The sequence below is a fragment of the Drosophila santomea genome, chromosome 2R (genome assembly GCF_016746245.2).
Source record: "Drosophila santomea strain STO CAGO 1482 chromosome 2R, Prin_Dsan_1.1, whole genome shotgun sequence".
NCBI lineage: Eukaryota > Metazoa > Arthropoda > Insecta > Diptera > Drosophilidae > Drosophila > Drosophila santomea.
The window spans coordinates 15,387,484-15,415,345 of record NC_053017.2 but is presented as its reverse complement, the minus strand read 5'-3'; the positions used below and the strand labels follow the sequence as shown (position 1 = coordinate 15,415,345).

Sequence of the window (27,862 nt, the reverse complement as noted above, 5' to 3'; positions counted from 1 at the left end):
TCGTTTCCGTTTTGCGTAGAATAACAGTTACATTATCCTTTTTATTGCCACACTTTCCAGACACGAATGCCAGGACGAGACTGAAAGAAAAGTGTGAACGAGGCAGAGGGGTGTGGTTTGCAGGAGGGGGTTGGGTGTTGGGTGTTGGGGGTTCGGAGTTGAAAACCAGGCCCAGACACAGACATATTTGGCTTGTGGCAAGCTACGACCTAAGCCCCGCACCGACCCTTCCTGCTGTGCCTTCTCAGTTTATTGTGCTCGACCCCCTGGAACCCAGAAACCCAGAAACCCCTCCCACCGCACGCCCATTTCACAAGCTTGAAACTTCCAGGAAATTGTGGGCAAAAAAGTGTGCAGTGCATTTATTTTTGCTACAGCAGTCAGCTAGCTCTGCTGACTCAAGTCGCAGTAAATTGTGGTAAACACGTAGCCAAGTGTTTGTCGAGTATTTACTCGGTTTGGGCCCACAGTGCTTGCACAGTGGTTCGCATCGTCATTTGCATAATTGGCAAACATGATTGCAGACAGCGGAGCTCTAGTGCCGAAGAATGGGACGTGTATGATGTATATTCAAGGGGAGTTATGCAAAGTAAAATTGACTTCTAGTCCTAGATTATGGTGATTTTCCTACTCCTTGAATATTCAATACACGGTGGGTGTGTTTCCGCTTTGAATTCCTGTGAAGTTCGTCAAATTGGAGACAAATTACTAGGCCTTCTTGCTGGCAGTAGGTATTCTCCTTTTTCGTTTTATTATTTAAAACAAGTAGTTACTTATGGTATATTTCAGAGTTTTTTAAGGCTTCATTTTCCCTGCTTCAAACGGTAACAAATTCAGGCAATTGATTTGCGTGTTAAATCGGTTTACTGTCTTGCCCATTTGGACAGGACATTTTCCATTTCGAGCAACACGCTTTACATCTTTGTCGGCAGCGCAGTCTTACAACTTCATCCCTTTGTAATCATCATCATCATCTGCTAGCAGCAGCTGATTTATCCCACACACACCCACACACCCATCCAAAAGATATATGCATATGGTTGTGCTCGTGGCTGTCAGCACATAACCTCAACTCACTTGGGTGGGGAGGGGGTGGTGATTCCCCGTTTCGCTTTCGTCCTTTGTGCCATTCCCCCTGCGTCCGTGCCGCTCACATAAAGCGCTGATGTGGCATGAAAAAACATATAAATTCTGCCAATCGATGAAGATAAAATACATTTTGTAATACGTTAGCCCGCCACCCGCTTTTCCCCCCACCCAATGGGTGCGCCGAGGAGTGGGGCGAGCGGGGGCGGACGTCTGAGGTCAACCGTTTGAGTGTGGGCGCCTTTTGGGAGTCAACGAAGTGTGCAACGTCAACTCGCACGCACACAGTGGCACGAAAAGGCATTCCGTGTGGGTGTAAGTGAAATTTCAAGTGGCGCTACCAAGGCAAACTTCGGCATTGACTCTGTGCTGGGGTGTACAGTGGAGCCTCCGTAGCTGCAACCATTTTAATTGCTTTGGTTCTATAGTTAGTCAATCATAGTGGGTATTAGGCAGTGCAATACCATAAATTTCTTAATTTCGAAAAAGGAATATTTATTATTTATTTTAATTAATGTTGATACAAAAATTTGGAAGTTCTGTTTAGAGAAGCTTTCCTATGTATGTGCTGCTGTCTGTATGGAAACCCTTTAAAAGCTTGTTGTTGCCAGACACATAAACGTTTAGCCCATAAACCCTTGATGTATGGAACATAAACACCACACTTGCAAGTGCCACTCATTCGGTGGTTTCTGGGGATCGGGCATCGGGGATCGGGACGCCGGGTGCGAGGCATCGTGGGTCTTGTGGCCCTTGTGTCACTGGTTAGTGGTGTTGGTGGTGGTGGCGGTGGTTGCTTGCCAGCTAACTGCTAACTGAAATCCAATGTGTGTCCGGATGCGGGTGGGAGCACGGGTTTGAGCTTGGTCCTGGTTCTGGGTGTGGGATCTGGGTTTTGGGTTCTCAGTTCTCGGTCCGGCAACCGCAATGTCAATAAATATGTTACGCCTGACTCGTCCTTTTTTCCAGCCCTTCAAGGGGGCCTGTTGTCGGTTAGCAATTTGGTTAAACATATTTATTTGAGGCAACTGGCCGGTAGTTCATTCCCATTGGCACCCACTGTGTGTTTTCTTTTGTTCGTTTGCGGCCGGAACATCGAGTTAGCCATCGAGTAACAATTTCTGTATTTTTCCCCATTCAATTTGTAGGCATCGATTTATTTCCGACAATTGCGTAGCAGTACAAATATTTTCATTTACCTCAATTCGATAAAAATGAAATGCATTTATTTGCACAAAGTTTGCCGAGCAATGAAATTGCATATTTTGCTGCCGCATAAATTGCACAAGGTTTCTATTAGCCGGGCTTATGAGATCTTCATCGAGTGGCCCAAAAGCTGATGCCAAAAGATAATCTTATTGTTGACTCCCTTTCGCAGTTGCTTGCTATACGAAAAGTTTTCGGGTTCTCGAGCTAGTTGTTCGTTACTTTATTGTTGCACAAACTGCAGTCCCAAATTTAATTAAAAACTTGACAACAACTAAGGACCAGACTTGCACTTCTACCAACCCCCCAGGTGCAAGGGGGTGGGGTGGTGGTGCAGAGAAGGGGGTGAATTCTCCAAGACACGAAGTGCGCGATTTTTGTTTCTTGTTTCACTTTTGTTGCTTCTTGTTGTTGCCTCTGTCGCCGCCATATTTACTTTGTATTTGTTTACGTTTTTATTGTGTGCCTTAGCGCACGAATTTAAATATTTGCCAGTTGCTCCTTGCTGCGAAACAGCAACAAAGACGGAGGTACAATAACATTTGTAAAGCACGAGGTGCACAGGGAAAAATAATGGGCGGTTCATGGGATATTTTCTGAATAAAAAGAGGAGAAAACTAGAGCGGGAGATAAAATTTCATTCACTAAAACTTGCAATATTATATTTGGATTTTCGGGGGGATTTTATATTATTATTATTAGTATTTTAAAAGGCAATGTTTTATTTACCAATTTATTTCAACAGTTTTCGCATTAAAAACTTCTACAAATCGAAGCCTTTTCTTAGAGTGTACCATTGTTGCTTCTTTTATTGCACTTTTCACTTGCTTCACCTCGCTCCTTCTTCCTTTGCGCGTCTGTTTGTGTATGTGTGCCAGCGCCAAAGTGATTTACTGTTATAAATATTTGCTTGTGAGCTTTTTAAGTACTTTTTCTCTTCGCTTCCTTTGGCGTACTTTGGTTGTTTCTTTCTTTCGCTTATTTTTTTGTTGGTTTCGGTTTTGTATTTCGTGCTGTTTGTTGTTTTGCACTTTCTTTTTCGCCACGTTTGCTTTGGCATTCATTTCCAGTTTACTCAGTTCTTCGTCAGCGCCTAGTAACTGTTTGCTTTATGAGCTCAGACCAGCTTTCGAGCGCCACCACCCACCCACCATCACACCCAACACCGCACCCACCCCCTCGCCTTTCACTTTGTTTGCTTGTTTCTGTTGCATACTTTTCAGCGTAATTTTATTGAATCGTGTTTACCCTTATGTCGACTCGGGTTTTGTTTGTGTTTTCCTTTACTCATTTTTATTACCCGCCCCCTTTGTGCCGTACATTTTAGGTTGTTCTGCTACACCGCCAAAAATATTCGTTTTTGCGGATCGTTGGTAATTTTAAAAATCATACATATGCTTTTAGAACTTTTACGAAGTGAAATTTAATTAAATTGTTCTATGTTTTATTATGCAGCTCTATTTTGAAACCGTGCTATTTGTTTTATGGTTCTGATAACACTCTATTCCCTTGTAGGCAGTCTCCACTGTGCGGTTGCACTCCTGTTTCCTCCTCACCTCCCCCCGGGGGAATCATTTTGCATTAACTGAGCAAATAAACCAACTTTGTTATACTTTCGTTCATTTCATTTCGTTTGCCTTGGCCGTAGGTAAAGAATAAAGAAGGCTGATGGGGGAGCGGAATGGGGTATGGTGGTCGAGGGGGGTGGGGCAGAGGCGTCTAAAGCTGTGGACCTTGTTTGCTGATGATATTTCTGCTTCTGGTTCTGGTTCTGCTTTGGTTTCTGTTTTCTGGGCTTTTGTTCTGCTTGGATGGGTATTTACCCTGTTTCGCAGTTGTTTGCTCGTGCACCCCCCTTCCCCTTCCCACTTCCCACCTTTGTGTGTGTGTGTGTGTGAAATTGAATGCTCAATTGAGCACTTAATTAGCAAAAACAGTTTTTAATGACGACACGAAAGCTTTTATGCTTTCAATTCTTTGTGCAGTGGGCTCTCGTTTTGTGTACACCGAGAGAAAGGCAATAGAGTTTCTTAAGAGAAATATCTTATTAATTCTGATGTTCTATGCTTCTGTTCAAGAAGCACTTCCAATTATTCAAATGCATTTTCAATTAATTAAGGCAACTTTTTTGCGCCCCTCGTCGTTTTAATTCGATACGCTGGGAATAAGTTATTTGTATGGTGGTTGCTTTTCTTGTTAATTGTCCGTACTTAACATCACCGCTCTATGAGGGAACTGGGGGGGAATCCCGTCTTTTTTTAAGCACGTGTCGGCTCCTTTTCTTTACTCCCCCCTCTGCCAGTTGTATCCACTTTGCCGGTGGTGCGCTCACGCACACAAATGCCTGCATGCGTCCGGCATAATTGTCGATGTGATTAATGTGTTTTTAAGTGCATCATTTTGAGCATATTACGAGTTTATAGGGGTTAATTTCGCTCCCCTGAGCGCTTTGCATGCCATTGAGGCCCCTTTGGCATTTTAATTGAATTGTTGCCATTGCTTTGCCCGCTCACGTTGTTTCCCATTGTTGTTGCTGTATTTCTGCTGCTTTCTGCACGGTATTTATGACCGCTTCCTTTACTTTTCTTTTGTGCTGCGCCGCACCGCCTCACGATTTTTTAATTAACGCTCATCTGCTTAAGCGGAAAAGTGTTAAAATTGTTTCGCAGTGGGGTTGAATGCACAGAAAGCATAATTTGCTTTCAAATATGATTATGAAATGGATAGAAATTAATACACCACCAGCATACATATATGCATGCACATTGCTCAATACATATATGTATAATTGATTGCTCATAAATAAGGTAATTTCTTAATTTCTTTAAGGTTGCCTTTATAAAAAAAACTAAAGTTTTTATATTGAAGTACTAGTTTGAGCTGCGGAATAGAATTCATGGTCGAGTGTATACGGAAAGCAGAAGAGACTTTTGAGGGTCTGAAGATACATATAGTTCTGTGCTCCTTTGCGTATTCTTTTCCTGCCTTCGATGGCCAAGTATTTCAACCCCCAAAACTTGAATCTCGAACTGCGTAAATCCGCTTCCCTGGAATCCGTTGCCTTTGCTTCAATATCGAAAGACAAACATCAAGTGGCATTGAGCATTGAGCATTGGGCATTGGGATACATCATAAAATACTTCAGTTAGCTGATGATGATGATAATGATGCGGATCCTGCTTCTGGGCATTCATGGGCCCTTCATGCATCAGTGGGCAACAACAACATTTGCAAATTCAATTGAATTGATACACGCACCACTTGTTAACCAATTCGGCCAGAACGAGCCCACCCATGGACTACTAGCCACCATCAGCCCATCCAGGAATATGACCCATCCTGCCAACCTGCCATCCTGCCATCCTGCCATCCGGCCATCCTGTTATCCAACCGTCCATTCATCCAATCATCCTTCTAGCCTTCTGCAACCACCTAGTTCCCTCGCCCCGGTGCGGTCGTCTTATTATTGGTTTTACATACACATCCGTTCCTCAAATATCATTAGAAGGATACGCATACGCCTCCCATGAATCCAGGATTGCAAGTCAGTCAACAATGTGGATATGTGGGCGGTGGGGGGCGGTTGGACAGATTGATTGGGGGGTGGTGTGCCAGTAGGTATTGGTGGCTTGGCACGCCGGGTTATTTGAACAATGGCTTAAGGGCCTATAAAATCACACAAGGGGTTATAAATCCATTTGCAAAACCAAAATCCAAAAATATCCTAAAGCCAAACAAGGGGCTTACCGCCTTCCCTGCTCCCACCGCCGAGTGCCTGCCGCCCCCCTCCCCTCCCCTTCCAAAATAAAGGCCTATTTTCATGGTTTGGTGACATCCACTTGGTTGTATCCTCATGTACATACCCTTATATATGCATGTAGGCATTTGCCCCGGGCTTAAACCAAAAAAAAAAAAAAAGTTCATGTAAAATGGGCACTGAGTGCGTGACTTGCATGATTGATCTGCAGCACTGGAGAAATTTAGCAAAGAGTTTGATTAACACAGGTCAGAGGTTGGGTAGCTCAATCACAAATTGCCCTGAATTGTATGCTACGATTTTGGAAACAACTTTCTGCACTTCTACATTTTTAACCAGTGTTTTAGTTTTTAAAATTTGAAATAGATCCTTGATCTCCAATGCGGTTTACTCAAACTTTATCTGGAGAGAATATTTAAATGGCAGTCTGCCTTCCAGATTCTATCAATCAAGCTGCACACCGTTATGAAAAATAATCGTTCATTGTCATACAGAGTGTGTTGTTTTTCCTTTTTTCTTGGGCCTTAACAACTTTTCAGAATGTCGGAAGTGGAATGGATGGAATGGTATGGTGGCGTTGCCATGGATGACACAAAAGCCGGTTATGTCCTGGTATGGGGGATCTGGAAAAACTCCCGCTGCATCAGCGCCCTTTTGACGACTTTCTCGCTTATCCGACCCTGCACCTGAGCTATTTGTGCACTTTTCACATTTGCACCGAACTCAACCCCTTTCACCCGTTCTTACCCCTTTTTGTGCGCTGCGTTTTGATGGAGCGCGTAGTTTGGCCATAAAAGTTTCGCAGCTTGCCAACAGCAGCAGCAGCAGCAGTAGCAGTAGCATCAGATTTTATTAGTTTTTCACGTTCTGCATTTTCCGCGCGCGCTTTTCACATACCGCTGAAATGCCGGAGCCAGCCGAAGCTCGGTTTATTGTTATGGCAACATCGTAAAAATTTATCATGCTCTCGTAGTTGGCAAAACGACAACACCCCAGCCACAGAAACAACGCGAATTCCTCCAGCAGAAAAAAAAGAACAAAAAACACAAAAAAAAAAAACAATAAAACAAAAGCAACAAAACCAACGACAGCAACAATAATAACCACACCCCAGAACAACACAAAGCAAAGTTATCGCATTTTTATGACAATTTGACGACGACTTTCATTGCAATTTCGAAGGTGGCAAACCATTTCCTTCGAGCGCCCAAAACACCCAAGTAGCGCACAAAAAATGCTTTATATCTATATCTTCATCTTAAAAATCCACGGACTAATAGTCTGGGAGTTGTGATTTGTGCAGCTTGGCAGCTGAAAGTTGTTCCGCGAAAGCACTGAATGTTTAATCATAACGAAATATGAATTGCTGATGGATGAAGTTTTTACAACGTGCTTCTAAAGCGTTTTGAAGTTATTCGATACTGAAGATTGATATGGAATCAAAGTGACTTTTGATTTGTTTACTTCAATGACAAATAGCTAAATATTCGAACTGCATCTTAAAATATCCATTTAATAACATTTTCAAATTGTTTTCTAGCCTGGAATTTTCCAAGCAGTACACTTTTCGACTTTGATGAGCAGCACAAAAAATGCCCGAAAAATACTTTCACCACGCTCCATTAGTTAGAAAATAACCCAAAAGTTGGCTGGCATCTGAAAAATTAACACCAAAGCAGCACAGAGCGATAGAGGAAAAAGGACAGGTGTACGGAGAAGGACAGAGAGGGGAAAGGAAAAAGGAAAATTTGAAAATATTCTCACATTTGAACTTCGAGCAGGAAACACTAAAATGCAATGCCAAAAGCTATGGGAGCAACAAAAACAAGGTTACCAACCAACCAACTGGTGAAATGTACAGAGTGTGTTTACCCCCATTTCTCCCAATTGGAAACCCCATTTCTCTACTCTCACTCACACTCTCTACGATTCTCAATTTTTCTCCCTTTCTCGCTTTTATTACCAAGCCACATCTCTCGTAGTTCCACGTAGTGCTGAGCACTACACTTCTCTCGATTTCTCTCCGGGATTCCCGCTCTATTGGCCTCTCCGTTTCTCTCTGGGATCAGGATACGCCACCATGGCCACCCTGGCCACCTGTCTAATCGGTGTTTGTTAGTATATAAATCTAAAAGCTAATCCGCTTGTATTTCCGCTTGGGCGCTGTGAGGTTAGACCGGAAATTCCGCTCTACATGCAGAATGCAGCGGCAGAAGCAGCAGGATTCGTGGGGGCGGCGCAAAGCCCACTCGCAAGGACGAAAACGAGGAGAATCCGAGAACGATGTCGAGGACGAGGACGAGTCTAGGAATATTGACGCTGGGTGTCGACGTCGGAAGTTGTGTTGTGCGCCGGTTGTTGTTGCTTGTTTAGGGATTTGTTGTGGCAGCCGCCATACACTTGCTCACCCTAAATGGCTCCTGCTGCTGCTCCTCTCCTGCAAATATTTTTTACAGCCACAACCGAGGGCTCCTCCAGCATGTGTGTGTGAGCGTGCGTTTGAGTGTGTGTGTGCGTTAGTGTCCGTGTGAGTGCACCAGTTCCCAAAGCTCTGACGCCTGTGTGAAGGTATCGATGGAAAGCCGAATTCAGGAAATGGTGATTTTTTTCGCCTGCTCTGAGCACACTGAAAGAAATTTATCCCTGTTTTATTTATATTTATATACATATATTAAATATTGTTATGGGTAATTTTGTTAAGCCAGATAGTTAGAAACAGAATCAAATTATTGCTTTTACAAATCGAATAGAACCACTTGGGCGTTCTATAATAGCTCTTTTTTTCTATTTAAAGTTTTTGCGACTACTTTCTCTCAGTGTAACTATCTGTGTATCGCCGAATGCTTCGCTGGCATAGCTGCCGTTGCTGCTGCTGTTTGCTCTTGCTGCTGCTGTTGCACATTGCATGTTGCTGCTGTGGCACGGCACCTATCCACATAGCTAGAGCACTCGCTTCGCAGCTATCTCTGTTCCACACTCGTCCTGCCTCACTCTGCCTCTCTCAGCATAAGGATACAATGGCTTCGTATCCTGGCCACACGATTCGTGTGTGTTTGGTTCGGCTGGAAGATGGCCTGCCAGTTGCTCCTTGAGCCCCGGAACTGCAACCAAAATGGGGTCTGGTGGCGCTCGGTTGGTGCATGAGTGGTGCTCGTGGGTGGTTCTGAGGTTTTTTGGGGTGGTGCATCCACCGAGAGCAGGAACCGAGAACCGAGAGCGAGAACTTGAAAAGTGAAAAACTTTTGACTGTGGCTGGCTGCTCTCCAGTTGGGAAATGGCATGGTGCAGTGCTGTGGGTGGTGGATGGGTGGTTAGTTGGCTGGTTTTCTAGGTGGTTTAGTGGGTGGCTCCTAGTGCGGTGACTGTGGGTCAGGTGCGGAGCTGTGCTGTCAGTTTAGCACAAAGCCATATCCGTTATGAGCGGGCGAAAAGAGCAACAAACTGAGCGCTCAGCCCGGATTTGTACGTCGGTTCAAAAGGGCAAGTGGAGCAGGTGGGGCAAAAAAGGGGAGCACACAGCCACAGAAGCGCATACACACGCACTCTAGGATGCCAGATAGAGACAGGTAGTTGGGGTCAGAGAGAAAGGGAGTGCTTTTGACCAGTGGCCAAGTCCGAAGCGAGGGCTCGTAACTAATAACCAAGTAAATTGATACGTGACCCTGCATTTAAATGCCATTATTGCCTACGCCCCCAGACAACCTATCGCGGCCCCTCGATCCCCTGGTGGTGTCCAACCGGGGTCAGTCAAGTGAGTGGAGGTCCTGCTCTTGGGCCTGCGCTTGACTTGCGTCCACCTCGCAGCCTCACGGACTCGCAATCTCGCAGGAAGTGTGGGAAATCAAGCGAGGAAAGTGCGGAGCCAAAACGGAAGGGGAGCTCTGGAGCTCTGGGAAAACCTGGAGGAGGGGGCCGACTCTCGACTCTCTGCCAATTTGTGATTGGAATTTTTGATGAGCCCAACTGACGTATTGATTGACTGACTGTGCACACAGGACGGGACCGTAGCATCCTGCTAGCATGCAAAAATTCAGTTCTCCATCTCATCTCGTGTCAGCCTTCAGCCCCCTTCCCCAGATCCTGCCCTCACGCCCCCGTGACGTCTGTCAGCGGCAGAGGAAGTCGGCAAAAAGTTATCCGAATAGTGCGGAAGCCGATGCAAGCACAGTGGGGACTCGTTGCATAAACTTCGAATTTGATTAAGTGTATTTTATAAAAATGGATCAAATATTTACATCCACCTACAGTTTCTTTGAGAGTAGTTTTCCCAGGGAAGTAATGACTGCTTGTGGTAGATTTTATTTAAGATCCAGCTACAAATGTTATGGCTATCGATGCTGTACTGTGCTATAGGGTGGTGCACTGACTAGCTTAACTTTCTGACTGAAATCCTGTTCCTTTTGGGGCAAGTGAGAGAAGTAATCGCTACATGTGTATGCTGTGCATCCAGCCACTTTTCAACGCCCGCCCACCCGCTGACCTCAAGTGGAAGTTTGTCTGCAAGTCCTTTTCGTCCTTAGAACAACAATTGTGCGAGGCCAAGCGACTTGGCGAATTTCCCTCCACAGGCAATGGCAATGGCACTGGCACTGGCGACTGCTTCTGCTGCTTCCTTTTGGACAGCTATTGTGCTTCTGTAAATGGGTGTATGTGTGTGTGTGTGTGCCGAAGGAAATGGTTGCGGAAATGAGCACGGAAAATTGTACACACGACCGGAAACTTGGAAAAGTTTCGTTGTATTCTCAGACAGTTGCAAACGGACCTCCCCCGTGCCCCATTTCCCATTTTCCGTTTCCCGCTTGGCTGCTGCGACTGCCCGCGGGTATGATTAAAGTTTTCCTTTTAATTTCTAACAATTGTGTTTCGGTTTAGATTTGGGTTCTCGCTTTCCTTCCTCATCCTCTGCATCTGCGGTTCTCGACTCGTTTGCCCTACGAACCGAAGAAGTGAGCATATTGATTTCTGGGGAATACTACTACTTCTACTACATATATAGAATTAGCAAACTGCAAACTGTAATTGAGTGGGACATGGCAATTATTTCTGCATTCACTGAATTTCGAACTTTTCCGTTCAGTTCAGTTCGTTAGCTGCAATTGCATTACTTTGGTATCAGTGGTCAATTTGGGGCTGCACTTGGTACTTGAAGACGAATAGAACATCTTAAATACGATCATAAATCATTTCATGTTCGACATGACCATTTCATGATTATTATAATTCCCTTGAGCGTTTTCGCAACTAAATAGTTTGAAACCATATTCACGTGTCCACTTGGACATGTTGTCAGCGAACCACGTGACTTTCGCATTCAGCTCTCGGTGTCCAAGAAACGGATTCACCAATTGCCACAGAAAACTGCTCACTCGTCAAGTCATCTGCGGTCGCCTGTCGGAATGACAGGCATTTGGCACTGGCACAAAAAAGGGTATTTAGACATTTACCGTCTACTTAACATCGTCGTCCTTTCTCGTCGTCCTTCCCCATTTCCTCCTCCCCTCCTCCTTTAGCTCTGGCATTTGCCCCGAAGCTTTTCCAGTCCGCGAATTCCTCGCACTTCCGTGGGGTTTCGTGCCATTTTGAAGTCCTATAGTCCTCACTTACCCTCTCTTTCGCACTCGTACTTGCTCGCTCTCTTTCCGGCTGTGAATCGTCCGTCTCTTTCGCTGTTTGCCCGCCTGTCTTCACAAACTTGTCGCTATGTGGTGTGAAAAATATTTAAGCGTGAAGTTTTAGCAGCGGTTTTCCCTCGAAGGCTCATTGTCGACGTTGTCCTCGGCCTTCTCTCTTAACCCCCTGTTGCCCATAATGCTGCTCTTGCGCCACCTCGTGCCCTCTCCCCCTCGTCCCCCTAACGAACATCGTGTTTCCGCATCATTTTTAACGCCACTTTTGTGTAAGCTTTGCGTTTATTCTACTCTGCTTTCGAGTTTGCTATTTCTATGTGTGTGTGTGTGTGAGTGTGAGTGTGTCTGTGTGTATGAGTTTGACTTGTGTGTGTGTGTGTGTGATCTTGCGATGGTGTTGGTGCATCCTCTGGTATCCGTGTCGGTATTTTTGTGGATTTGTTTTGTGTCTGAGGGTGTTTTTCTAAATGGCTTTTAAAATCTCATCGCCAGCGTTTTGTCCTCGACGATGGCAGAAGTGTCTCGAGGCTGCCCACAGGGATTGGAAAGAGAGTGGTGGAGTTCAGGGAGTGCAAAGGGCTCCTGCGGTTGCCCCTTCTACGTAAAGGGAGATGAGAATGGTGGTGGTGATGATGCCATTGGGGGAGGTGGGTGCTTTTGGTCGAGTTTTGTGTGGCTGGCAGTCTATTGTGTTATTGGTTTTGGCGATGACTTTGCTTTGCTTTGGCGTTCCTGATTGTTGCTTCCCTTTCCCTGTCCTCCGTTTCCGTTTCCCTGCATTACTTATCGTCCTTTTTGGAATGTGTTCGCCACTAGAGATTTGAACTGTAATTGGTTTTGAACAAGTTCCCATATTTTTTGGACAGTTTGTACAAAGTTTGATGGGTGGTGTGGAGCTATAGTAAATGGAAAATCAATTATTATAAAAGATATGCAACAATCAAACGTTCTTATTGAAATGCAATATTTTTCCAAGCTCAAAGGATTGTGGTCACACTTTATCGTAACCAGATATGGTCACACTTCTTTAAAAGAAAAGTTCCAGAGTACTTCCCTGTACCTAATTTGCTAACACACAAAGCCCTTTCATGGCTTCTCCTGCCTAGCGTAACCACTTAATTCACTGAGATCGAATGCATCCAATGCATCCCAGTCATCGAACGTTTATCGTCCCTACCATAGTATAACCCCTACAACCTGCCAAAGCCCCGCACCTCGCACCCCATCACTCCCATCCGCAAAGAGCCGGCAATATCCTGGTCATACTCATCCGATTTGGCCTGCTTCACACTGAACAAGGCAATAATTTCTGCTCCTAAGCCCTATTAACCATTGCTAACCGAATGGTGCAAGCAGCCAACTGAAAACGGGGGGGTGGGGGGCGGTATGTGGTCGTCGGAAAATGGGAAAAAGTGGGAGTGTGGGGGGCGTGGCAGGATTGCGTTGACTGAGCGAGCAATTGAATAAGCGGCAGAGGAGCACAAAGAATTCGAGGACGGGCGAAGGGGTTGCGGGGGGCGACGGCCCAAAGGCAGGACCCAGAAGCCAGGATACCGAGTACCCGGACCATTCTATCCAATTTTCGTCGGCCCAATGATGATGGCAATGGGCGACTGGCAACTGGCAACTGCCGGCAAAGGCCGTGCAAATCCGGAACGAACGAACATATTGACAAATTATCCTTTTTACACGCATCGCCTGCTGAGTTGGCCTCTCTCCTCGTCGCCTCACTGCACCGCCTATTCGACTGCCTGCCATACATAGGAGTGCACAGCTGCGGTCAACTTAATAGCAGTTAGTCAGTTAAGCCTAACATTTCTCTCCGTATAAGCCACATAATATAATATAGGGTTTTGACTATAAAAGCTCTAGTTTTGTTTTGATCCTATTACACTCTGAAATGATGTAGGAATTTAAATGTTTTCCATTTACAAGTGTTCAAATTGACACGAAAAGGTGTTTGAATCAATTGATATAGACATTTTTCTAAATATTTTGCGTCCTAAGTTTACGTATATCCTGCTGCCCGCTGCTGTGCACACATATATGTATAGAAGGCATTGTTAAATGTGCCAATGTGCTCACACAGTTGTTCCGCTGTCGATGAGGCCGCCTGCTGCGCTGCCGCCGTCACAGCGACGTCGTTATCGTAATCGTTGCTCCGTGTGCAAGTGTGTGTGCACACAAACAGAGCCCGAAATAACAACAACAGCAAAAAGGAGCCAGGACGAAGAGGCATCGGCAGCAGGATGAAGAAGGGGCAGGGTAACCAGAAGCGGCGCATGAGAATGAAGCTGCATACCAGCCAAATGCTCATCCGAGGATATCATGAAGGCTGTCTTTGTTCCGCCACTCAAACACACACACTCACACACACACATGTCGGTGAGAGTCCTTTTTTATGTACCCGAATCCTTGGCACCTCTTTGATGCTTGAGGTTAGGTAATACTTCTCTGAGTAGGGGATCGAGGATCGCATCTTTTTTTTTTTACCCCCTGAGGCTCAATTTATGCTCAATTTGTTTGCAATCAATTTGGGTTCGGGGATTTCGGGGTGGCAACCCGCTCAAAACGATCTTCAGACCCGGCGTTTTGAAAAGGATCGCCTAATTGAGCATGACATACATGTTCATGGTTAAACAAAAGAGTAACAGTATCAATTTTTGTTGCGTATTATTTCAGAGTTTTGTACGTTTTCATAAAGTCTTAAATATATCAAAATTTGTTGCTTCTAAATGATCATACAGTTTTGTGGTATAGAGAAAACGTTATTAAAAATATCTTTAAATCCACACACTGAGCCGATAAACACACGCTCTGCAATCAAAACACAATCTTTTGGGTGGCTCAAACCATTCCGGCCACCACCACTTTCGCACCACCAATTAGACGCCCCGCTGCTCTGTGGCTTTGCACTTTACTACACCCACATTCGACTTTTATGTGGAGGAGACGTGTTTGTTTGTGTTTTGCAATAATTAACTCAACTTAAGCTCTCAACGCCGTCGCCGCCCCAAAAGGTAGGCAACAATATTTCTGCAGCACCCACCCACCCACTTGGCGCCCACTTGGAATAACTGGACCCAGACCCGGACCCGGATCGGGATGCTTCTGTTGGCCAGCGACTGCGCTGCTGCAGTTCTGCCAAGGTGTTGAACACACGAACCGCAGGTTTTGTTTACAGCACTCACTTGTTGTAGCTGTTGTTGTCGTTGTTGGTGCTGTTGCTGTTGTTGTTTTTGGTGTTGCTGCAACAAAGGAGCTAACAGCAAAAACAACCAGAGACAAACCTCAACGATGTGCCTCTGTTGTTGCTTTTGTTTTGTATTTTTGTTGTTGTTGCGGTGGCCACCATTTTGCGTCTTCACCGGTTCTCTCTTCTGCCTGCTTCTCTTGCTCTCTCTCCGCCGCCGTTGCCCCCCAAAAATTGCAGCAAGCACACATCAACATACATATCCACCCCAAAAAAAGTGCAGCAGAATGAGCGGGAGTTTGCAGTTCAGCAGTTCAGAGTGCACACGAATCGAAATTGCTCCACACAACAACAGCAACAGCAACAACAACTGCTGCGTGTGCACTCTACGTACTTTCTACGGCTCTCTGCCTTTCCTCTCCTCTCCAGCTCCCGCTTCCGCTCTTTCTCTTACTTTCTCTCCGCCACTCGCTCACTCACACGCCGACGCCGACTGTCGCCGTGCTCCGCTCACTCACCATTTCTAAGCAGCGGGCGTACACTGGGGGAAAAGGAGGTGTACGTCTAGGCTTGTGGCAAAAGTATTAAGAACTTGCAAAAAAAAGTTTATAATAACTGCTAGTTTTTGTCTAATAAAATCTTTTGTTAAACCCAGTTTCCAATGTAACTTTGAAACGAAGATAACTTTATCATCAAAAGTATCAGCAAGCCATCAATAACAGTGTACGCTCTCTCGCTGTTCTGGACTCTCGGCGAGAGAGCGGGTGTGAGTGAGTGCTCGAGTGTTTGAGTGTGCGGCGGACGTCTTACCCATTTCGGAGTCGAGCGGCCGTCCGCCGTTTAGTCCTTTCGCAAACGTCGCCAGTGGCGTGTCTTCGGCTTTTGGTTTCTCGGCTTGCTGGCCAACGCTCTCTCTCCTGGCCAATTCGCACATTTTTTGGATTGCGCGATTAGCGGTTGCCAATTAAGGCGCGTGGTTCTCGAGTCTCGTGCTTGCGATTGCGATTGTGAATGTGAATGTGATTTTCGGTGCGTTACTGAATAGTGAGTGCTTGTATGTGGGCGTCTCGCCGTTACAGTGTTGCTAGTGTTTGAGTGCGAAGGCGGCCGAGCGAATTGAATTACAATTACAGTTGTGATTACGATTACGAGATTGCAGTAATTATGGCCACTTGAGGCGTGAGAATCGTGTGGGCGCCCGCAGAATTCGGCTGTCTAAAAGCCCTCGCCCTCGTCCTCGTCCATTTGCATTTCTTGGTGGATCAAGTGCAGCAGCTCCAGCAAACGTTAACCCCGCTGAACCCGAAATAAAACGAAAAGCGGCAAAGTTTGAACCATCCCCCCCATAAACCCCCCAACACCCCCTCCAACTCAACACCCTTGGAAGGCAAAAGTTTTCGGCGTGGAATTTAAATTGGAAAAGTAAAATGAAAAGAAAAGCGCTCGAGTAAAAGTTAAACAAAGTGCAAAGTAAATATTAAATTAAGAAAGCGAATAAGAAATACCAAAAAAGCCAAAAAAAAGAATAAAATATAGCAAAGAAGAACCAGGCGACGGCGAATTTTCGGTGCAGTGCAACAAAAGAAAAAGAAAATCCAGGAAGGAAGTGAAGTGGAGTGCAGCGAGCGGAAGAGAAAGGAGAAAGCAGCGAGGAGAACGCGTCGGCGGGTAGAGAAAACTACTTCCGCTTGCATCCTTCGTCTTGTGCCGCCTCTTCTTCTTCCTTTCATTAATGCCTTTCTCGCGAAAATCTGAACCTTTTGCACGCAGGTCGAGGCATCGTTTATAAAGTCCCCGCCACGCCTCCCCCCAGCTGCCTGTTTTATTATTCCGTTTCCTTGGATTAACTCAATTTGTTGTCCCGCGACGTAGAAAAAGTAAAAAAAAAAAAAGAAAGCGAAAAACATTGCTGGGGAACCAGTAAAGAAAAGAAATCGAAGTACGACGAGTGGGGGAAAAAAACAAAAGGATCCGAACTGAGATCCTGGAGCAGGGATTACGCGAACGCAAAGTGCAATCCAGTGCAGCCCAATACACACGCTCTGCGGCAGAAAGAGAGCGCGTGTGAGTGAGTGTGCGAGAGAGACAGCCAGTGGCACCTTGCTCGGATTATAGCTCATAATAAATGATGGAATGGCTACCAAGAGGATTACCCAGCATCCATGCTCCGATACCGATATGTGGTGAGTCCTTGGTAAAGTCCTTCCAAAAAGTAGCCCTCCTTTATGGGATTTGGATCCAGTTACTCGCTGAGGATCGTTTTACAGTGGCCTAAGGCAATGGGTTCTATACTAATATTCTCCATTGTACATATATGTATTTTTATAAAAAAAAATATAAACTACTGGTTCTGAAGGCAGCCCCCTGCAGTAACAGTTTGTCAACACCTACGTATTATTCGCGTGTTTATAACCCATTGGAATTTGAGGAAAACATGCAAGCCAAGATCTTGAAAATTTCATACAATTTATGACACTTGAAGTACAAATTTGTAGGTCAAAAGAATACTATAGAAAACACTTTATACACTATTCAAAAAGAATTTACAAGGAAATCTCTGAAATTCAGTTTTTTATTCATGGTTCCACTTTTGTTCACATTACCACTTGACTGGTTTTTTGGTTTTAATCGTTTAATCGTTCAATCTGATCATAAAAAGACCAAGGACCTCTGCTTAGTTAGCAACTTAAGCTCTTGTCAAGCACATAAATTAAACTGCGCCTCTGAAAGTCTCAAAACCAATAATCTTTTCACCCGTCCAAAGTAATCCCCCGCCACCTTGAAGACCAATAAAATTTCAATTTCAGCGCTAAAAGTGCTTTGGCATTAATTGTCTCTGATGTCTCGAGTAGTGCGTGTTTCCGAAAATATCTCAGCCCCCATCTGTGCCCCATCTATGCCCCATCTATGCCCCATCTATGCCCCATCCATGCCGACCAATATAGAATTTCACAAAAATAGTGAAAGATGGACCGGGACGGAGGTTGCCCAACAAGCAATAGGTTCGTTTAATTTTCATCTATTTATTTTGACATCGCGGCTCTGGGCCGGCAATTAAATGTCAACACGCACAGCAAAGTCGTTCCCCGGAGTAAAGATCTCATCGGGGGATTACCGCTGTGCGGGGGAAATGGAAGTGGAAAATGGGAAATGAAAATGAAAATGGGATCGCGTCACTTAGGAGCGGAAAAACAAGCATAAACACGAAGCGATCGCAATTGATTAATTTGCTGACACGCACAGCTGATAGTTGATAGTTGATAGCGGATGGCTGATGGCTGATGGTGGAAATGTCAGATCAAAGTTATTTGTTTTGGCTGCCACGGCAGCTGTTGCAGCTCCTCTGTTTGTTTTTCCAACGATCTTGGGTGTTGTTTTAGTGCTGCAGTGGGGAAATTATCACCTTGTAAATTGTCTTTCACGAACAGCAAATCCCACACACCGAGAATCGAGAACTCTCAACACGTTTCCCAATTCCAAGGCGGACGGCGGAGCAGGAGGAGGTGCAAGGAAAATGGGGCAGTGGATGGGGGGCAATTCGAAGCATTCGGCCAGTAAATATTCATGCCATTGCTCTCGCCTGCATTTGCATGAATATTCATTTAATTATGGTCTTAGCCTTAACAGAGTTAATTAAACTTTAAATAAGCCGCATTCATTTGATTTTGCACAACTGCAGAGGCATTACAAGTATTACGCCCCCTCACCACCACCCAACGCAATGTTCATATTCCCGTGTCAAGTACACACATTTTGTAATTCATTTGTCCGTCAGTGTAAATAAGCCACATGAGAGATGCCAATGGCAAAACACAAAATTAATTTTGCAGTTATTTTTGTGCTATTTTTGTGGCAAATTGAATTAGAGGCGAACAAACAAACGTTTGTCGAACGCATTATTAATTCCCAAAAATAATACACAATTGACTTGTTGGTCAAATGTCAGTCGACGAAACGAATTGTTGGTCTGCTATCCCTTATCGTCTGTCTGATTTCGTACTGTTTCTGTTGCTGTTTCTGTGTTTTGTCTTGTCCGGGGCCAAAATCAATATTTGCCCAGCAACGGCAATAAACGCATTGAAAATCGCATTGAAATGATAATAATTTGTGTAAACAGTGGCCGGAACATGTGTGCTTCACTTCGGAAAAAGCATCTTTTTCCCCCCATCGAACCGTCGAAGGAAATGTTTCGGTGAAGGCTATAAAATTGAAATAACAAACAAATGTTGAGGCACTATACGCAACTCACTCTATTCTATTTTATTCTGCTGTTGAGGAAATGTCTGAATTAGAGGATGGGGGGCACCCCAACTAAGTAGCGATTACAATAAACTCTTCGCACTTTGAGAATTACCCAAACACTCCAGCAATTTGTATCTGTATCTGTACAGGGCAACCGGCAACCCGCACATAAAAGTATCTCTTGCTCACACGCACAGACATTCAATTAAAATGTCAGCCTGGCAGCTGTGCGTTTGAGTGTTGCAACATGGATTTTCGGGGGATTGGAAATTAATGTACAAACTCCGGCCAGAGTGGAGCAACTAAATGACAAGGCAATCCTGCGAAGGAAAGCCACCTCGGGGAATTTCAAGGAGCAATTCGAATGCGGGGAATGGGGAATGAGGAACGGGGAACGGGGAATGGGGAATGGGTATCCGACCGGTTGAGTGAGTAAATTTGTATGCCAATTACTTAAGCAGCTCAGACAAGACAAGACATGAAGTGACCAGACGCACCCAAAGGATCCTCCAGCTCCTGTTTTCGGTTCTCTCCTCATCCTCATCCTTGTGCTCTTGCTCGTCCTTGTCCTCGGGCAAAGGGGTCAGAGTCATTAACATGCTGTTGTCGTTTGGCAGCATTTAGGACGACATCTGCACCTTTTTCGGGCACAACCTCCTCTATAACTCCTGCCCCTTCTCAGTTGGTGCCCCCGGGCAACTTGTGTGGCACTGGAGACACGGCAGGGCGACAGCTTTTGACACTAAAAAGCCAGCCGCAGAAGGACACGCCCACCACCATCAGGACGACCACAGGACGTGTTTGTGTTCAAGAAGCACACTTAACCACACACAGGCACACTCGGTTTTGGGACCAAAAAGAACAAAAAGGACATGCTGCACAAATTTTAATACGGCAAAAGTATTTGCCAAAAATCGTTTGTTTGCTTATGGAGATTTCCGTCTCACAGCCTCACAATTGTCTCTGTCTCAGTGTCTCTGTGTGTCTGTATGAAAGTTTTGTGGAAAAACTTTTCATTTTGTGGCCTGCAGGCACGCCCCCATTGACCCGTAACCTCTTAACCCATGTCGGCCGCCCATCAGTGCGAGTTCGTTTCGCTTAACCTTTCTGCTACGCCCCGGGGTGGAAATGGCCACATTCATCCTGCCAAGAATATGTCGTCGCAAAGTTTTCCTCGCCTCACTTCACAATCTTCTTGGAAACTTTTCGGTTACTCTGGTGTTAAAGGAAGTTGCTGCCAAGGAGTTTTCAATAGTCCTCTATTATTTGCCTTCCCCTTGGTTAAAAGCAATCTAATCTAATTTGCGAGAACTTTTCGAGTCCAGCAATGGCAGTTAGTAATGTAGCCGCATGCAAAGCTCTAATGATATATAACACACCAAAATTCATAAACGATTTGTAAGTGCTTTGTTTCCAAAGTTGGATATGTAATATACCTATATATACATATGCCACATAAATGTTGCTTTGCTCTTCTGCTAAGAAAAGCCAGAAATTAATTTCTGTTGACCACAAGTCTAAACAATGAGACTTCCGTATTGTTCCGTTTTGGCTAATCAGCTTTCCATCTTATAATGCGATTTTCCAGCGCTGAGCTCAGCTGAGCTTGCACTTCATTTCGTCCTGCTCATCCTGCGGCTAAGTCCTGTCTAATGTGTTGAGCAGTAAAATACTGCTCACTGCTGACTGCTCAAACTCTTGTATAATTGAAGCTGTTTGCGGTCCTGCTGTGTTTGTCTGGGCCCTGAAAAATGGCGAGAGCTAAAGCGGACTCACTGCGGCTCAGTATGAATATTAAAACTTAATTTAAAATCCATGCCACACACAAAAAGGCTCCTCGGGCTATGGCAAATTCACAAAAAAAAAAAAAAAAAAAAAAGAAAAACGAAGCGGGCAAAAGCTGGAGAAGCTGAAAGAAAGGGATAAAGCCAAGCCAAGGCGCACTTGCTGCAAGGCGTCGCCCGCTTCGCGCAACTGTACAAACAGCAGCGGAAATAATGAAGGAGCACAGAAGCGGAAAGGAGCAAGGAGGCGGCTTTTGGTGGGTGGCATCCTGCAGGAGCAGCAGCTCCGGCGGCAGGGCACTGTGAAGGGGGGAAAAACACATTTTTGCACTTTTATAGCGCAACATCTTTTGTGCACAGACATCCTTCGTCCTGCGTCCTTCGTCGCCTCCCAAAACCCCACTCATCCTTGATCCGAGCTCGCACATAAAGTCAGACAGAGGGGTGGGTGGTGGTGGGTGTACGGGGGGATAGGGATTGCTGAGGGACCAGGAAAGGACTCTTCTGCGGGCTTGCGGGCGTGGGGAGCGTGCCTTTAATAAACCCACTTTATTGTTTAGAGCCCAAATAAAATAATCCCCTTAAATGATGCCTTCGCATAATAGACGCCTTGCCAGCCATTCTGCCTGCTGCTTATTTTACGGCTGCTCCCCGTCGCCCGTCCCCTGCCCAGACGCCTCCTTATCCTCCTTTTGCGACGTCCTTGGCCATTCCAGCCGTGCTTCTGCTTTGTTGCGTCTCGGCACAGTGGGCAGTAAATCATGTTTCGTAAACAAAAATACAAACAATCTTTGCAGTAATTACAAACACTTTTCTCTACTAATTGCGAGCTATGGTATCGGATTTTATGAAACATTTGCAGTGTTGAGTTGTTGAAAAGTAAGGCAATTAAAAGAGAATGATTACAAAACAAGTGTGTAGGAATCTTTAAGGTCGAATCTTTCAATTCGGTTAGTTTTCGCTTACCAAACTAAATTCTGTGTATATATTTTTCCAGCATTATAATTCCATTCGAACCATTCTATTCTCTTACGTATAGTCCCTATCTTTCTGACGCGTATTTAAAAATTGTTGTAGGGTGTTAGCAACTGTTCTACCTGAGCCACTGTGCCGAAAACAAGGCTCCGAGGACCAGATCCTGCGACTGAGCCGGAGCATTTGCGTTAGCGTCACTAATGATGATGATTTTGTGGTAAAACGTTGTGTTTGTGCTAATCGGGACAATATTATGCGGCAGTAAAAAGTAAATGACTCAAGACGGCGAGCGGAGGAGGATAAGACCCGTAGTCAAGGGAAGAGTAAGGCTGAGGGTGAGGGATTGAGAGGCCAACGGGGGGTCAGACAGGCAGAAGGATGGGCGGGCGATCCAGGGACAGCTGGCGGGGCGAGACCCGAGCACCGCCTTTCCCTGGAACGATTGAGGATTGTGCTTGGGATGGAGGGAGATTGGAAATGAAGGGACATCAGACAGAAGCAGGGAGCAAGGAGCAACAAAGGCGGAGGACACGGCTAAGCCAAAAAAAGGCGGCCACAACATGGTTGCTCTATGGCAGCAAAACACAAAACACAAAACACGCTGTGGAAAAAAGCGAAGGGAAAATGCGAAATAAAAGGATCAACTGCGAGGGCAAGGGTGAAAAAGGGCGGGGTGTGCAAAATGCGGGGGGTTGGCCTGGCGTGGCCCATAAAGGACATGGGCCCACAAAGGCGGCAAACGGACAACATCCCTTAACCGAGAATCAGACTGAAACTCAGAAACTCAGAAGGAGACTGAGATGAAGATGGAGACGGAGACGGAGACAGAGACTGGAACCCAATCCCTAAATCCGTCCGCCATCCGTCTCGACTCGGCCAAAAGCTGACTGCTTGGCTGACTAATGCGAAAAATACGTAATTGCGCATAAATACGGGATTAACAAAGTGCTCGTCGTCAGTTGTCGCCTTTGCTGGTCTGAATGGGATTGCCCGGTTTCCCGGCTTGTTTGGACTGGAATGGGTTTTGGCTTGGATTTTTGTGCGTGGCCTGCGGCGCTTGCAACCCCATTTTCATATCGCTTACGACCAAAATTAGGCATTTCAATGCATCACAAAAGAGACTGCTGCTGGGTAGGAATGGCATCGGATGGAATGGGATGAAATGGGTTGGGTTGGGATTGAAATGGCAGGGGATGAGTGTGGCCGTGAAAAGGGAAACCAATTGAAGTTGTCGGAAATCCTGTGAAACAGTTGCCAGGACTTTGCGGAATTAGTTGCGGGACTTAATCAGAGTGAATTCCCTTTTATGATGATGATGCTGCTAATCCATCAGTTACGCTACCCAGATTTGCCAGGGACAACTTAACTTGAACTACTTTTTCCGTCACTCTTTTGTTGGCATGTCATATGAGCAACTAAACTGACAACAAATTTCAGTGGGGCGTGAAAAATCCTTTGATTTATTAAGCCGCATATCTTGGTTACAAAAAATTGCATATTATTTAAATACTATAACCGTTTTCTCTACATTTGATTAAGTATAGAGTTTATTCGTATGCAAATGCAACCCACTAACGTCTTATTCCTTTTTTTCTTTCTTGCAGGTGAGTGACCCAAACAATTCAATTTCCACTACGATTAGTTAGTTCGCATTGACCAAATGTCGTTTACTGTAAGTATTATCCGTGCCGCAGGCAGGCAAAGGACTAATTGGGGTCTGTGCAACGGTACCAAGCAGTTCGCCTGGCACTTGTGCCTTTGAGGCACTGCGACGAGGCACTCGTAGGACACTCGCCTGAAAAGGACTCGCGGGTGAGGACGTGAGGTGGGCTCAACTCGAATGAGTTGACTCGGCACAAGGGGATATGTGTGTGTATCACCCACACTCACTCGCAGTCAAGTGTCTTTGCTCCGTCTCCTTTGAGGCATGTCCTTTCTGCAGACACACAAACACACACACACACACACACACACACAGACACAGGGACATATTTAGATGCATCCTTATTCATTTCCTGGCCCCTTTCTTGGCCGTGTCCTCGGCATATGGCTGCCATTTCTGCCACTTGAGCCGTCTGTCGCCCAGAACTTCTTCTCCTGCAGAGCGATTTGAGAGAGATTTAATTGGAAATGCTTTTCAAGGGGTGTGTTTTAGCATCTATTTTTTTGTATTTATTTTTTTTTTTGTACTTCTGAAGAATCCTGGCGATTTCAGGCGAACGATAATCCCGCCCGAAGTGGAGTAACTAAATGTGGGATCAATTGCACCTGCTGCGAGCTCCTCAATTTGCCTGCTGCCCGCCGAGTGTGGATGGAATTTCATTTATGACCGCCTTGAATGCGTTCTGCACTTGGAATGCTATGGAGTTGTGCATTTCTTGCGCGCGTGCTGGGAATTTCCAGTGTGGAATTCCTTCATTCTGGCCATGCCTTCAGACATTGTTCTCCAGCTCCTGGCAACGCCAGACGCAAACGCAGGGCAGGTCCATTTCTTGCTTGAGGATGTGGACGTGGATGTGGATGTGGATGTGGATGTGGAAGTGGCTCCTGCTGCTGGCATTCTCCATTGTGTTCGTGATTCCCGGCACTTGTTTATGGTCCGCATAGGGAAGCTGGAGCCGGAGTGTGTGCTTTCGGGCCGGAATGTGACTGCGAACTATTTAAATTGTGTACGAATGCGAACCGAAAAGTTTGCAAACATTTTTCTTGCCCGGTGCAGGCTTCTGCATCCTGCGCCGTATCCGTATCCGGTTCCGGTGCCTTCGCCCCGGCCGTTTATACCTCCATGTCCTGGCACACTGGCATCCCGGCATCCTGGCACTCAGCCACCCAGAGTCCTCTGTCCTCCGGCGACCAAAAGAACTGGCTGTGCGTGCCGGAATGCTGTGAGGCGATATTTGCCGTCTTGTAGACAAAATTGCTGAAATGCTTTTGCTTTTCCAATTAATTAAAATGAGCTCTGTGTTTTGGGTACACAGCTAGAAAAGGGGGAAATTGGGAATAGGGACACAAATCGTGCTTCGTTTAGCTCCACCGCATTAAAGAGAGCTTTAAACGACTCATACCTTTTTTAGTTTGACTCGACAATTAGCGAGGACTTTAGAGTCAGAGCCACAGAGCAAGAAATATAATTGGATTTTAAACTGCAGAGCTCTCCAGTTGCAAGCCAGTGAGTTGAAGTCTATAATTATGTATGACCATTTGCTAAATGAAATTCGATTCTTCAGGATTCAGGATTCACGAAAGCGTTAGCAGGATGAATAGTGGATATTTGAATGTGTGTGCTATGTGCTGTTCAAACAGGAACTGCAACTGCCCGATGATGCATGGAATTATTATGCATATTTATAGTTGCTTTGTTTGCTTAATAATATTGTTGGTTCCGTACACAGTACACAGTACGCAGCCCGCTAACGTTCACCATCGATATCGAATTTTGGTCCAAATCATATTACAAGCCCGCCTAGATAGGTAGTTTTCGTCGGTTTAATGGAGGCGTGACCGCAGCCATTCACAACGCTCTCCGATGTGGGAATGGGGATAGAGAAATTACCAGCTCCACGTCCGCATCCTGAAACTGAGCTCCTTTGCCTGCGTATCCATGGTGTCCAGGCTAGGCTTTTGTGGCTGCATCTCCACTGGGAAACTCCGACCGCAACAGACCAGCAATAATTAATGCATGAGCTGCTGCTACTGCTGCTGCTGCTCCGCTCCAGCTGCCAACTAACTAAACTCGCAGGCATTGGACACCTCTGCCTCCTCTGAACCCTGAACCCTCCTCCTCCTCCAGCTTCCGGCCACTTCTACGGCTTGAGTGGGAGTGCCCACTGCCCAACGCCCATCCGCTTGGCAGTGTGGCCCCGGGAAAAGGGCCGTGTCCCCTGGACGATGCTCGGGATCCAGGAGCTGTCGAGGAGCAACGGCAAATAATTGCATATGAAACCGCAGGACCAGTTGACGGCCTCCTTTGCTGCAGTGCGCCAGCAGGACGGTAGCCGCAGGACATGAACAGGACGCAGGATGCAGGACGCAGGATACAGGACGCAGGACGCAGGATGGAGCGACTGAAATGGAATCAAACTTAATTTATAATTCATTTGTGCACCACACGTTGGGCTTCATGCCGTCGCCTCCTGAGCAAATTGGGAAAGTAAATTAAGCTCAAAGATTCCGATTTTCTAAGGGACCGGTGATTGTTGCCAGGATTTAAACATGGACTCTAGGGTTGAAAGGTTAAGGCTCAACGTTTTATGCTGGGCAAGCAAAAATCGACCCGTAGTATAGGCTTTAAAAATCAATACACTTTTCGCTCCTTTTTGAAACTCTTGTAGACAATGTAGAGATAAATTCCTGAAAGCAATCTGATTTCAAAAGGGGTTTTAAACTATAGAGACCAGTTCACACTTTGTAGGTGATTCATAGAGTTATAGCTTGAGTATTTTCCAGCACAAGTCCCATTCACAGTCCCAATCACAGTGACATTCATTATCTATAACTTGGATCCCCTTTCGACCCACTCACCCGCTTCTAACCCAACGCTATCGAAAATTCAACAAAACGGCGGAATAAAAGGCAAAGTGGGAGGGGAGCCACAATTTCGCATTTGATTTAATTGTGAATGTATTTATTAAATAAATTATTCATGGCCAGGGTGAGTGCACTTCGCCATGCGAATGTGCTGCGGCTGACCTAAACATGTCCTGGCCGCAGGAGCACCACCATCACTGCTGCACAGCACAGCAGGATGTGTGGGGGAATTTAAGCGGAGTGGCCGGTGGATGGCAAGGACGAGGAGGACAAGGAGGAGGTCCTGTGTTCCGTTTGCCACTGTAATTAGTTGTGGTGGAATAATCGCATGCGACCGGCGACATTTCTCTGTGGCAGGGAATGTTCGGTGGTTTCGGCTACTCCACTCTTTGTGTGTGTTTGTGTGTGTGTCCATGGCACGGCATGGAGCGGAATGCGGAAGTGGTGGGTCAAAGGACGGTGAACTGGGGGCGGTGGCAAATGGCATAAATTCGGAATGAGCCCCTACGAATTTACCATAATAATGGGGGGTATGGGGCATGGGGTATGGGGTATGGGCATGGATATGAGGATCTCCATATGGAGATGGGCAGCGCGACGAGGATGTGGATGGAAACATGTGTTTATGTGTACAATAATGGGCTGCGGGCGGAAAGGGCAGCCTGGGTGGGGCACCACTTGCGGTTGAGTGGTGCGTGCAGTTGGTGGTGCTGGCATTTTCGCCTTTCTCGGAATCGGTGACATTTTAATTTACCCAAGCGAGAAAACCAATTTTGTTGCAATGAACCAAACTGCAAAATGTGACAAATGCCACAGTAGCAGCAGCAACAAGAACATTGAGTGTGGAGCATTGTGTTCTATGCATAATTTATTCAACATTTATTTATTGGCAGTTATGATTTGCATTATGTGGCTGTCAAGGGCTTTTCGGGGGCAGCGACCAAAAGGGACGGCGGACTCCAGCACTCTGAGGTTCATTTAATTGACTTTACAAAATTACATTTGCATTTGACCAAATTAACTGAAATGAATAAGCCTGCCAAACATTTCCGACACCGCACTCAGATGGCAGCTAATAAATGAGTTATAAATCAATGGATGTGTGATTTGCAATTGGAATCCCTTGCCGTCCAGATCTAAACTCAATTCTGTGTGTGTGTGTGGGAATGGGCAGGAAAGGAAGGTGGTTTTATATTAATAATTAGCTGTGCAGAATTGTCTGTGGATTGTGCAAGGTTTAAAGTTTGTAGGTCGAGTTAAATCACAAATCATAGATGCATACGTTCCCTTGGAAATTCTTTATTTATTCATTTACAATTAACTAAAAACTATACTTTCTAGAAACAGTATCTATCCATTTTATAAAGTATACGTATATCATTTGTCCACTTGCATTGGTGCAACAAAAAACCGGAGAGAGTTTAGTTCGTGTCCCACCGGGATAGTTACACTTTCAGTTCCGGCC

The 27,862-nt window shown here is 45.6% G+C and overlaps 1 protein-coding gene across 7 annotated transcripts in view; it reads left to right on the top strand.

The window, feature by feature from the left end:
* Nucleotides 1–27,862, top strand: part of LOC120444956 (zinc finger CCCH domain-containing protein 18) — a 64,555-nt gene that overhangs the window by 30,322 nt on the left and 6,371 nt on the right. Inside the window, exon 13 of one of the 7 annotated variants that reach the window (XM_039624970.2) lies at nt 24,069–25,067. The exons of 4 other annotated variants lie outside the window; for them this stretch is intronic. In XM_039624970.2, the coding sequence (XP_039480904.1) occupies nt 24,069–24,199 (131 nt within the window). In that variant the 3' untranslated portion in view covers nt 24,200–25,067. Of the gene's footprint in view, nt 1–9,746; nt 10,094–15,708; nt 17,053–24,068; nt 25,068–27,862 lie in introns of those variants that run through there. 2 more of the 7 variants (XM_039624971.2, XM_039624972.1) reach the window with 2 other exon arrangements.